This window comes from Trachypithecus francoisi, unplaced genomic scaffold (assembly GCF_009764315.1).
Source record: "Trachypithecus francoisi isolate TF-2019V2 unplaced genomic scaffold, Tfra_2.0 Lachesis_group5, whole genome shotgun sequence".
Taxonomy (NCBI): Eukaryota; Metazoa; Chordata; class Mammalia; order Primates; family Cercopithecidae; genus Trachypithecus; species Trachypithecus francoisi.
Genome location: NW_022681470.1, coordinates 77,256,189 through 77,268,729, shown reverse-complemented (window position 1 = coordinate 77,268,729; position 12,541 = coordinate 77,256,189). Strand labels below are relative to the sequence as shown.

The window sequence follows — 12,541 nt, the reverse complement described above, 5'->3', positions numbered from 1 at the left end:
CCTGTCTGTGCGTTCCTCTCAACATCCAGCTGCCTGCGTGTTCCTCTGCTGATGTACTCCTCTCAATGTCCAGCTGCCTCTTTCTGCCTTGCTAGGGTCTTGGGTTTTCATAGGCACAGAATGGGGGCGTGGCAGGCCAGGGTGTTCTTGGGAAATGCAACATTTGGCCAGGAAAACAAAAAATGTCTGTCTTCACCTAGGTCCGTGGGGATGGAGCCCTAGCCAGAGACCACACCCTCCTCTACTCAGCACTTTCCTTCCCCACTTTTGTATCATTTAAAGGGACCACGGTGTTCCCTTCCCAGCACTTCCCTATCACCATCGCTAGAGATTCTGATAGAAAGGGAAGGAGAGCGGAGAGTTCTTGTTTTGATGCAGTTCTTGCCCGCTCTGGAGGCTGACTGTACTGTACTAAATGTAGCCATCTTTGGTGGTGGGTTACTGGGGCAGGGGCAGGGGCAAGTACGGATAACTCCTCTATAGTTGCTTTAAGCATTCAAGTCTCATGGGAGATGTAATCTAAAGGGCCCTCCCTATTGAAAACAAGGATGTCTTGGGGAGGTTAAGAAAAAGTGTAGGCGAGGATGTGGTTGAGATGGTTCTTGGAATCGATCCCTGGCCCCCGAACTTTAACGCCAGCCCTTGAAATATGTGTGTATACACGTTGGAGTATCCCTGGAGCTCATGCATGCACGTCCGTCACAAAGGATTTGAAAGGGCGAATCAGATGAGACTCTGAAAAAAAATACTTGCGGACTTCATAATTGGGGACAGCGTGGTAGGTTTGTTTTGTTTTGTTTTTTAGATCGGGTCTCCCCGTGTTGGTCAGGCTGGAGGGTAGTGGCTACTCACAGGCGAGTCCACGGCGAGTCCACTACAGCCTCATCTTCCTTGGCTCAGGCGATCCCGCCTCAGCCTTCTGAGTAGCTGAGACTACAGGAGCGTGCCACCGCGCCTAGCTGCAGTGATTTTTTGTTTGTTTTGAAATGGAGTCTCACTCTGTTGCCCAGGCTGTAGTGTAGTGGCGCGATCGCGGCTCACCGCAACCTCCACCTGCCGGGTTCAAGCGATTCACCTGCCTCAGCACCCCCGAGTAGCTGGGATTAAAGGCGCGCGCCAGTACGGCCGGCTAATTTTTGTACTTTTAGTAGAGACCCCCGTCTCTACAGTTTCACCATTTTGGTTAGGCTGGTCTCGAGCTCCTGACCTCCTGATCCGCTCGCCTCCGGCCTTCCAAAGTGATGGGATTACAGGCGTAAACCGCCGCGCCCGGCCTCTGCAGTGATTTTTAAAGAGTCTTTTATAAGTACATTTCTTTTAACCATTATTTTCAATACGCAAATAACTCTTGAAAATATGTTCCTCTTTTGGAAAAAAAAAAAAAAGGCGGGGGAAATGTATTTAAAAAAAAAACAGAAAAAACTTCTTCCATTCCCAACGTAATCATGGCATATCGTGTGTATGCTTCCAGGACTTTTCTTCTGTATGTTTACATACAGATAGTGCATGATTTTGTTTCGTGCTTCATGTCTATCCCATCTTAAAGATGGTTTTACAACCTGCTGTTTTACGATGTGCTGACTTTACGAAGTGTCGTAAAATCCCGTCCACTTCAGCGTCTTTCCCACCGCAACACAAAAGGCCACGCAGGCCATTCTACCCCTGGCGGCCAAGCTGCGGGGTGGCAGGCTCTAGAGCCTGCTGGCGGGGGCGAAGACGGCGCGCGGCGATGACGCACCGCCGCGTGCGCGGTGTCAGCAGTAGCTGCGGCGCAGGGGCGGAGCGAAGGCTGCGGCGGCGTCGGGTACGCGCACACGTTGCATCTTCTTGCCTTCGCGGGGTTCTGCGTGGATCTGGCACCAGCCGGGCGTACTGACAGGTAGACCAGCGGACTGTTGGAGATGGCGACGCTCTGTCTGACCGTGAATTCAGGAGACCCTCCCCTAGGTAAGGGACCGAGGCCAGTGACCTGTGTGGGTTGCATCAGCCAGGGAGGGTGCGGGGCGAGGAAGGTCGCTGCGCCCTGGCTTTGCGCAGTGGTGGTCACCGTCTGGGAGGTTAGACCTGCCCCACGCCCCAGAATTGTACGTGGAGGAGGCTCCGCTCCCTTCGCCCCCTGTCCCCGGCAGGTGCATCTGCTCCTGAAGATGTTTTTCCCGGGCTTGGAGGGAGGCGCGGTGTGAGCCCGGGCTAGGCAACACGAGACTCCGTTTCGGATCTTCTTCTCAGAGGGATGAACTCCCAGTCAACTCACCTCTCCCTTTTTCCGCCGGAGACCGAGAGTTGCTCGTGGAAATAACGTTTTTAAAACTTAAAATCCAATTATCGTCACTTCTCTTTTAGCATTTTTTCTCCGACTAAGCCTTTTTCTTACCTCCTTTCCTGTCCTCTCAGAAGAAATCCTCGGTTCACTTGAGTCAAATTTTCCTTACGTTTTATCGAGTTCAGAAGAAAGAAGCCAGGCGAGCGTATTAGCATTTAGGGTTTCAACTGAGGCTGCATTTATTTTTAATTAAAGGTGTTAGGGTAATTGGGGAAACACCCAGGTACACTGTAGACTGATGCGGTTGCTTTTACTGCACCCTGTGGATGTGTAGTATATTTCAGAGTAAACATTGGATCTGTCACCTTACTGATACATCTTAAGTTCGGTTTGGAATTACGTTTTCGACATGACCAAGATTATTGTTGATGGATTGCTTAGAATTTCTGCTTTTTCATTACTTTGGGAAATTACAGAAAAAAATTTAAGTAGTTTGCCGATTTTTTTTTTTTTTTCTTTTGAGAGTCAGGGTCTTGCTCTGTCGTCCAGGCTGGAGTGCAGTGGCGCTTTCAAGGCTCACTGCAACCTCGAACTTCCGGGCTCAGGTGATCCTCCCACCTCAGCCTCCTTGGTAGCTGGCACTACAGGCGCGTGCCACCATGCCTGGCTAATTTTGTGTTTGTGTCTTTTTTGGAAAGATGGTGTTTCACTGTGTTGCCCAAGCTGGTGTCAAACTCCTGGGCTCAAACCATCCTGCCTTGGCCTCCCAAAGTACTAGGATTACAGGCATGAGCCACGGTAGCCGGCCTGACCTAATACTTGCTAATGCGTATGTATGATAATAGACATACAGTACTTTATAGTGTTCAGTAAGTCCATACCTTTATATACAACTGGCCCCGTGGGGCTGATGAAATTATTCATTATGTTCTCTGGTGATGTTTTAAGGCTGTTGAACAAAAACACAACTTAATAGCCATTTTAAAGATTTAAAAGATGATAATGTTTGGCATATTGGTTGCAGTAATGGACTAACCGCACAACAAATCAATGAACTCTAAAAGGAATGGGTTTGATTCTTGGGCTGGAAAGGCACTAGAGTGCCCTCATGTTTGAGAGCAAACACATTTGTTCCTGCAGAGCTGAGTCCAATCCTGGCTGCCACTTATTACTTGTGAAACCTTGACAGGTTCCTTATTTAGCTTCTCCCATAGTTTCTTTGTTTTAAGAAAGGGAGAATAATGTCTTTCACATAGGATTGGTTGCCAGAGTTAAATGAGACTATAGTTTAAAATTCCTGATACTGGTGTTTTTTGTTGTTGTTGTTGTTGTTGTTTTCTTTTTTTGAGACTGAGCTCATTGCAACCTCTGCCTCCCAGGATCAAGCGATTCTTGTTCTCAGCCACATGAGTAGTTGCGCTTACAGGTGCGCACCACCACGCCCGCCTAATTTTTGTATTTTTTAGGAGACACAGCATTTCGCCATCTTGGCCAAGCTGGTCTCAAACTCCTGACCTCAAGCAGTCTGCCCGCCTTGGCCTCCCAAAGTGCCAGGACCGGAGGTGTGAGCCACCATGCCCAACCTCCTGATACATTTTTCGTTACTTGGAAAATCACCCTGAAGGTGAACCTGTTTCCGTAGTGTATTACAGAACTCAGAATTCTGCCAGTATTCTATGAAACTCTTAAGTCTGTCGTTTTGAACCGTATGCCGGTTATCAAATATATAATTTTTCTAATTGCTCCTCCCCCTTCTTTTTAATTTTTGATTTGATTATTCCCAGTTGTTTAATTCAATTACATTTTATGTTTAAGTAATATAATTAGATGAAACATTTTTAAAAAATAGGTTGCATTGCTAGAATTTTCCTATTTTATATGCATTCGTCATGTTATATATTTAATGTTAATTTCAAACTTACAACAAAGCTGCAAGACTAGAACAAAGACCTTTCTCCCCCCGTACCACCCAAGAACATACTGTAGATATGATGCTTCAGTACCTCAGCATAACTCCCGTGTACATACCCAACAAACTTGGAAACTCCACATGATCTCACACGAGCACCCAAATCAGAAAGTACACTTGGGTAGAATGCTTCCATCTAATGCACAGACCCCATCCTTGTTCTATCACTATTTGTTAAAACGAGACCCTCCATAGTGTTAGGATCAAAATCCTGTATTATGCTTTGTTTGCATCTAGTTGTCACCTCTCTCCAGTTTCTTTCAGTCTGGAATGGTTTACTAGTCTTCCCTTGGCTTTCATAGCTTTGACCTTTCTGAAGATTACAGGCCACTTAACTTGAAGAATATCCCCTGTTTAAGTTGTCTGATATTTCCTGGTGTCTAGATTCAGGCTCTGTGTCTTTGGCAGGAATAGCATAGTTATTCCTTGTTCTTCATTGCAGCCCATCAGTTGGTGCATGAATTTAATTGTCCCATTACTAATGATTCTAACCTTGATTTTAATGGGCAGATGCGTTGGAATCATGTAAATGTTCCTCTTTGCATCAGACCTTCACCCACTAGTTTCAGTATCCATTGATGCTTCCTGCCTAACTTGATTTTTATGATTTTATGATGTTTGCAAAATGGTGACTTTCTAATTCTACCATTCCTTCTATATGTATTAGTTGGCATTTTTCTGTGAGGAGAGCTTTCTCTTTTTCCCATTTAAAAAAAAGTCATAGCAAAATATACTCAAGAAGTTACAATTTGTATTATTTTCATTTTCTATTTAAAATTATTTTATTTTTAAAAATCAGTTTTGTTGAATTATAATTTGTATACAATTAAGTTTACCAATTTTAAGTGATTGACAAATGTATACAGTGTGTAATCTACACCACAGTCATCATGTAGAATATTTCCATTACTTCAGAAAGTTATCTCATGCCCCTTTGCAGTCATTCTTTTCCCTATCCCTGGCACCTTATAGCCACTCATCTTCTTTTTGTCACTCTTGTTTTGCTTTTTTTATAATTTCATATACATTGAATTATATCATATATATTCTTATATTCTCATATATGTCTAGGATAATACTTCTGAAATTCATATATCTTTTTGTCTGTGACAATAGTTTACATTTGTTGTTTTTGTTTGTTTGTTTTTTGAGATGGAGTCTTGCCCTGTCACCAGGCTGGAGTGCAGTGGTGCGATCTTGGCTCACTGCAGCCTCCACCTCCCAGATTCATGCGATCCTCCTGCCTCAGCCTCCTGAGTAGCTGAGACTACAGGCGCCCGCCATCATACCCAGCTAATTTTTTGTACTTTTAGTAGAGACGAGGTTTCACCATGTTGGCCAGGGTGTTCTCGATCTCTTGACCTCATGATCCGCCCGCCTCGGCCTCCCAAAGTGCTGGATTACAGGTGTGAGCCACCATGCCCGGCCAGTAGTTCACTTATTTATTTGCTGGATAAAATTTCATTGTGTAGGTGTGCTAAAATTGATCTCCTTTATTTTGATGGTCAGTACCCTGATTTGCCAGTGGAAGCCCCTCCAACCTGGACTCTATGTCCTTTTTTTGGGGGGGGGTGGGATGGAGTTTCATTCTTGTTGCTCAGGCTGGAGTGCAGTGGCACAATCTCGGTTTACTGCAACGTCTGCCTCCCAGGTTGAAGCAATTCTCCTGCCTCAGTCTCCTGAGTAGCTGGGACTACAGGCACATGCCATCAGGCCTGGCTAATTTTTTGTATTTTAGTGGAGACGGGGTTTCACCATGTTGTCCAGACTGGTCTCGAACTCCTGAGCTCAGGCAATCCACCTGCCTCAGTCTCCCAAAGTGTTGCGATTACAGGTATGAGCCACTGTGCCTGGCCTTTTTTTTTTTTTTTTTTGGAGGGGGGACAGAGTCTTGCTCTACTGCCTATGCTGGAGTGCAGTGGCATGATCTTGGCTCACTGCAACCTCTGCCTCCTGGGTTCAAGTGGTCCTCCTGCCTCAGCCTCCCGAGTAGCTGGGATTATAGGCGTGTGCCACCACACCCAGCTAATTTTTGTAGTTTTAGTAGAGATGGGGTTTCACCATGTTAGCCAGGCTGGTCTCAAACTCCTGATCTCAGGTAATCCTCCCACCTTGGCCTCCCAAAGTGCTGGGATTATGGGCCTGAGCCACCATACCTGGCAGACTCTGTGTCCTTTCAACGTATCTCGTCTGTCTTTGAGTACTCCTTTGCTTTCTAACACAGTAAGATTTTTCAGGTTTATTTTGTACTTTCCTTGCCACAGCCCTGTTTCCACTAGAGCATGGTGTTCATAAATCAGTATCTGGAATTTCACTCTTGTTGCTCAGACTGGAGTGCAATGGCACAATCTTGGCTCACCACAATCTCCGCCTCCCAGGTTCAAGTGATTCTCCTGCCTCAGCCTCCTGAGTAGCTGGGATTACAGGTGTGTGCCACCACGCCCAGCTAATTTTATATTTTTAGTAGAGATGGGGTTTCTCCATGTTGGTCAGGCTGGTCTCAAACTCCCGACCTCAGGTGATCCACCCACCTCGGCCTCCCAAAGTGCTGGGATTATAGGCGTGAGCCACCATGCCCAGCCTGTCCATCTTAACCAAATTAAGGGACAGAGGATTAATGAATCAATTAAGTGTCAAGAGGCCATATTACAGTGTTTTAGAGTTTGAACTGTGGACTGCATTAGACTTGCATTCAGATCCTAACTGTCGTATATTTTGTCAAGGACATTAGGCTAGTTATTTAACTCCTTTTAGCCTTATTTCCTGTTCTGTAAAATGGGGATGGAAGTATCTCACTCTTTTTTTTTTTTTTTTTGAGACAGTTTCGCTGTATCATTCAGGTAGGAATGCAGTGGTGCAATCACGGCTCACTGCAGCCATGACTTCCCAGGCTCAAGCAGCCCTCCCACCTCAGCCCCTTGGGTAGCTGGGACCACAGCCATGTACCACCATGCCCAGCTCATTTTTGTATTTTTTTGTAGAGACAGGGTCTTACTATGTTGCCCAGACTGGTCTTGAACTTTGTAGGTTCAGGCAGTCCTCCCACCTCAGCCTCCCAAAGTGCTAGGATTATAGGCATGAGATACCATGTCCTTCTAATCTAACTCTACAGGTTACCCCAAAGATGAAAAATTATAACTGTAAAGCATTTAGCATAGTAACTACCACATAATAGTCACTCAAATACTATTAATGATAGCTTTTTTTTTTAGTTTTTTAAAAATCCAAGGTCAACATATTAACAAAAGCTTTTATATAAGGCACAAGACTATTTTTTTTTTTTTTTTTTTTGAGACGCAGTCTCACTCTTGTCACCCATGCTGGAGTGCAATGGCTCAGTCTCGGCTCACCACAACCTCTGCCTCCTGAGTTCAACCGATTCTCCTGCCTCAGCCTTCTGAGTAGCTGGGATTACAGGTATGCACCACCATGCCTGGCTAATTTTCTGTTTTTAGTAGAGATGGGGTTTCTCCACGTTGGTCAGGCTGGTCTTGAACTCCCAACCTCACGTGATCCGCCTGCCTTGGCCTCCCAAAGTTCTGGGATTACAGGCATGCACCACCATGCCTGGCTAATTTTCTGTTTTTAGTACAGATGGGGTTTCTCCATGTTGGTCAGGCTGGTCTTGAACTCCCACCTCACGTGATCCGCCTGCCTTGGCCTCCCAAAGTTCTGGGATTACAGGCATGCACCACCATGCCTGGCTAATTTTCTGTTTTTAGTACAGATGGGGTTTCTCCATGTTGGTCAGGCTGGTCTTGAACTCCCAACCTCAGGTGATCCGCTTGCCTCGGCCTCCCAAAGTTCTGGGATTACAGGCATGAGCCACCATGCGCAGCTGACACTATATTAATTTCTTTTTGTCTCTGAAGGGAGGAGCAGATTAATTTCAGTGTCTCTAACTGAAAGCTGAACAAATTCAAAACCAGTTGGATATGCTAGTGAGTGGATTCTGGATTCTGATTTGTTGCTGCTCTGAGACAAAAGACAAAATACTTTCTGTCTACAGACTACTGAGAAAGTCCTTACAGGACTTAATATTGGTTTGTTGACTCATCCTGATTGCTTTATGATTCAAGTTATAAATACTGCATTGCTTTTAAAGATAAAAAATCTTTTCATATTATTTATAGGAGCTTTGCTGGCAGTAGAACATGTGAAAGACGATGTCAGCATTTCCATTGAAGAAGGGAAAGAGAATATTCTTCGTGTTTCTGAGTAAGTGTTTTCATCTTTTTATCTTCAGTACTGATTGGCTTTTTTTTTTTTTTAGACAGAGTCTCCCTCTTTTGCCCACGCTGGCATGATCATAGCTCACTGTACCTAGAGCTCCTGGACTCAGGATCCTGCCATCTCAGTCTCCCAAGTAGCTAGGACTGCAAGCACATGCCTCCACACCTGGCTAATTAAAAACTTTTTTCTAGAGGTAGGATACCACTATGTTGCCCAGACCAGTTTCGAACTCCTGGCCTCAAGCCATCCTCCAGGCTCAGCATCCCAAACCACTAGGGTTAAAGACACGAGCCACCATGTCTGGCCTCTGAATGGCATTTAAAGAAATATTCAGCATTGCCGGGTACGGTGGCTAACACCTGTAATCCCGGCACTTTGGGAGGCTGAGGCAGGTGGATCACGAGGTCAGGAGATTGAGACCATCCTGGCTAACACAGTGAAACCCTGTCTCTACTAAAAATACAAAAACTTACCCGGGTGTGGTGGCACGTGCTTATAATCCCAGCTACCCGGCAGGCTGAGGCAGGAGAATCGCTTGAACTCGGGAGGTGGAGGTTGCAGTAAGCCGAGAACGTGCCACTGCACTCCAGCCTGGGCGACAGAGTTAGACTCTGTCTCAAAAAAAAATTCAGCATCAAATGTTGTATGCTTGTTTTACTTACTAATTAGGTAGATTGTCCCTAGAAAGAAGTATACTTTTCTTTATTCTAAAATAACCGAATCTAGAGACTTAAATTTTTCAGCAAACTGATTCCCCATGTAATCTGTTTAAAAGGAACTAGAGGTCTAACTTTGAGAGCCCATCTGCAACACCAGCTCCTGAAATGAGGCACAGTTATTTAATTGGACTGGCCTATTCCCAGAAATGAGTGACTGGTTTAATGGGATCCTTTGGTGCCTAGCTATTGATTTTTTCCTGTACAGCTACCAACTCAGCTTTTAACTGAAACTTCTATGGAAGTTTCAGACAGGGGAATGTTGCCTCAGAAAGCGATAACCCAAAGACTGGCACTTTGACGTGCTGAGAGGCCTTAGAAGCTACCTCAGAATCAGGGTACCTCTAACCTTGTTTCCTTTCACAGCCCTCCATGCCCAACTGCGCCATCACGTAGAGAGGGACTTTCTAGAATTTCCTCATGTGACCAAGAAAGCATCTTTCCAAAAGAAATGCAGTTGACTTAAGTCCCCTCTTTAGGGATCTCATCAAATAATCTGGAAAGGTCAGTCAATCCCAGCTTAGACTGCACCTACGCTTCTGAGGGCAGCTTCAAGATATTACCTAGGTGACTTTATCCGTATCATGAGACAGTCTTTGTTCCTGTGCAGCTCTGTTTCTTATCTTCCTTTAATGTTGCTCTCTCACCTCCCTGCGCCCACTTCCTGGTCCATTTTATCTGATGATTTACTTTCGCTCTAAAGAATTATCTACATTCCCTATCTTTCTGCTCCCCTATGAAACAGGGTATGTATGTGGCCAAGTGCAGTGGCTCATGCCTGTAATATCAACACTTTGGGAGGCCAAGGTGAGTGGATCACTTGAGGTCAGGAGTCTGAGACCAGCCTGGCCCACTTAGTGAAACCTCGTGTCTACTAATAATACAAAAAAAATTAGCCGGGCATGGTGGCACGTGTCTGTAGTCCCAGCTACTCAGGAGGCTGAGGCAGAGGAATAGGTTGAACCCGGTGGGCGTACATTGCAGTAAGTTGAGATTGTGCCACTGCACTCCAGCCTGGGCAACAGAGCAAGATTCTGTCTCAAAAAAAGAACTCAAAAAACTTTGCCAGATAGAAGAATCTGGACCAGATTTAAAGAGGGTTTCAAGGATGTATTTTCAAGCAGGACGCAGCTTTTGAAATGTTTCAACACAATGTTAAAGGCCCCTAATAAACTGATATAAGAAAGACTTGTATTAGGGAAGAGATACAGTATACAAAATAAGAGATATTACCAGCTTGGTATCATTTTCTCATGAAAAAAACTTAGAGGGCCGGGCGCGGTGGCTCAAGCCTGTAATCCCAGCACGCTGGGAGGCCGAGACGGGCGGATCACGAGGTCAGGAGGTCGAGACCATCCTGGCTAACATGGTGAAACCCCGTCTCTACTAAAAAATACAAAAAAAAAACTAGCCGGGCGACGTGGCGGGCGCCTGTAGTCCCAGCTGCTTGGGAGGCTGAGGCAGGAGAATGGCGTAAACCCAGGAGGCGGAGCTTGCAGTGAGCTGAGACCCGCCACTGCACTCCAGCCTGGGCGGCAGAGTGAGACTCCGTCTCAAAATTAAAAAAAAAAAAAAAAAAAAAAAACTTAGAAATAGGTTTGAAAGAAGTGCCATGCAGCTTCTTGACTTGGAGAACTGCAGTCCCCCTTGTTGAGCCTCAAAGGGAAAAATGAAAATAATCCAAGAGGAGGATTTCCGTTCTCTACCACTCTTTTTCCTGATGCTTTATAGTTCTTTGTTGACTAAAAATAATTGAATATGGCATAGTGTTATTAAGAGTTGCAATAGGCCGGGTGCAGTGGCTCACACCTGTAATCCCAGCTCTTTGGGAGGCCGAGGCGGGCGGATCATGAGGTCGAGATCGATACCATCCTGGCTAACACGGTGAAACCCCATCTGTACTACAAATAGGAAAAAAAAAAAAAATTAGCCGGGCATGGTGGCGGGCGCCTGTAGTCCCAGCTACTCAGGAGGCTGAGGCAGGAGAATGGCGTGAACCTGGGAGGCGGAGCTTGCAGTGAGCCGAGATCGCGCCACTGAACTCCTGCCTGAGCAACAGAGTGAGACTCTGTCTCCAAAAAGAAAAAAAAAAAAAAAGAGTTGTAATACATAGAATGTCACTAGTTCAAATATGTTGATTTTAAAAGCCAGATGTTATTTATGTAGTATCTATAGTGATGTTACTTTCTCCTACCTGCAGTGATTGGAATTAGGCTAGTGTTGTCTTATAAGTTAACTTTAATGAATTAATCTAATGATTTTTGCCTTAATAAAAGTACTGCCCCAAGACAGAAAAATAGTCATTACTGAAATGCTTGGCTTCTGTTAATAGTAGGTACATATTTCACTTGAAAGCCACTAATTCGTCTTTGCCAGACTTACTCTTACTGTTGACTTGCTGGTCACAAAATTTATAAACTGTTTGTAGTGATAATCACAAAGGTGACTGCATAATATGAGTAAAAGAAATTAATCTGTAATTGTATTCTCAAAGTACTAACCTAAATAAATTGTTCTGTGTGCCTCTCGCCCTCTCAATCCTCACTGCAGCCTTGGTCTCCTGGGCTCAAATGATTCCCCTCCCTCAGTGTCCCCTCCCCTCTTTCCTGGCCCCTGAGTAGCTGGGACCACAGACACATGCCACCACACCAGTGAATTTTTGTATTTTTGTAGAGATGGGATTTCACCATGTTGCCTAGGCTGGTCTTTAACTCCTGGGCTCAAGCAATCCACCCACTTCAGCCTCCCAAAATGCTGGGATTATAGGCACGAGCTACTGCACCCAGCTGCAAAGGTAAACTTTTTATGTGTTCAAAATTAGTGTCTTTCTGCAAGGTTCCAAATATCTTATTTATTTATTTATTTATTTATTTATTGAGAGGGAGTTCTGCTTTTGTTGCCCAGGCTGGAGTGCAATGGTGTGATCTCTGCTTACTGCAACCTCTGCCTCCTGGGTTCAAGTGATTCTCCCGCCTCTGCCTCCTGAGTAGCTGGGATTACAGGCACCTGCCACCACGCCTGGCTGATTTTTGTATTTTCAATAGAGTTGGGGTTTCACTGTGTCGGTCTGGCTGATCTTGAACTCCTGACCTCAGGTGATCTGCCCGCCTTGGCCTCCCAAAGTGCTGGGATTACAGGCGTGTACCACTGTGCCCGACCTTGATCATGTTATTTAAATGTCTTGACAAAATTAGTCTATTAAAAAAAATTTTTTTTTAACAAATAGAGTCTTGCTGTGTCACCCAGGCTGGATTGCAGTGGCACGATCATGGCTCGCTGTTGCCTCAAACTCCTGGTATCAAGCCATCCTCCTGCCTTAGCTTCCCAAGTAACTGGACTATAGGTCTGTACCACCACGCC

The 12,541-nt window shown here is 45.2% G+C and overlaps 1 protein-coding gene across 1 annotated transcript in view; it reads left to right on the top strand.

The window, feature by feature from the left end:
* The first annotated feature begins 1,784 nt into the window (after window positions 1-1,784).
* The window catches only part of EPRS1 (glutamyl-prolyl-tRNA synthetase 1), a 91,752-nt gene continuing 80,995 nt past the window's right edge, over window positions 1,785-12,541 (top strand). Inside the window, exons 1-2 of the mRNA XM_033200754.1 lie at window positions 1,785-1,947; window positions 8,366-8,450. Coding sequence (XP_033056645.1) covers window positions 1,902-1,947; window positions 8,366-8,450 — 131 coding nt within the window. The 5' untranslated portion in view covers window positions 1,785-1,901. The remainder of the gene's footprint in view (window positions 1,948-8,365; window positions 8,451-12,541) is intronic.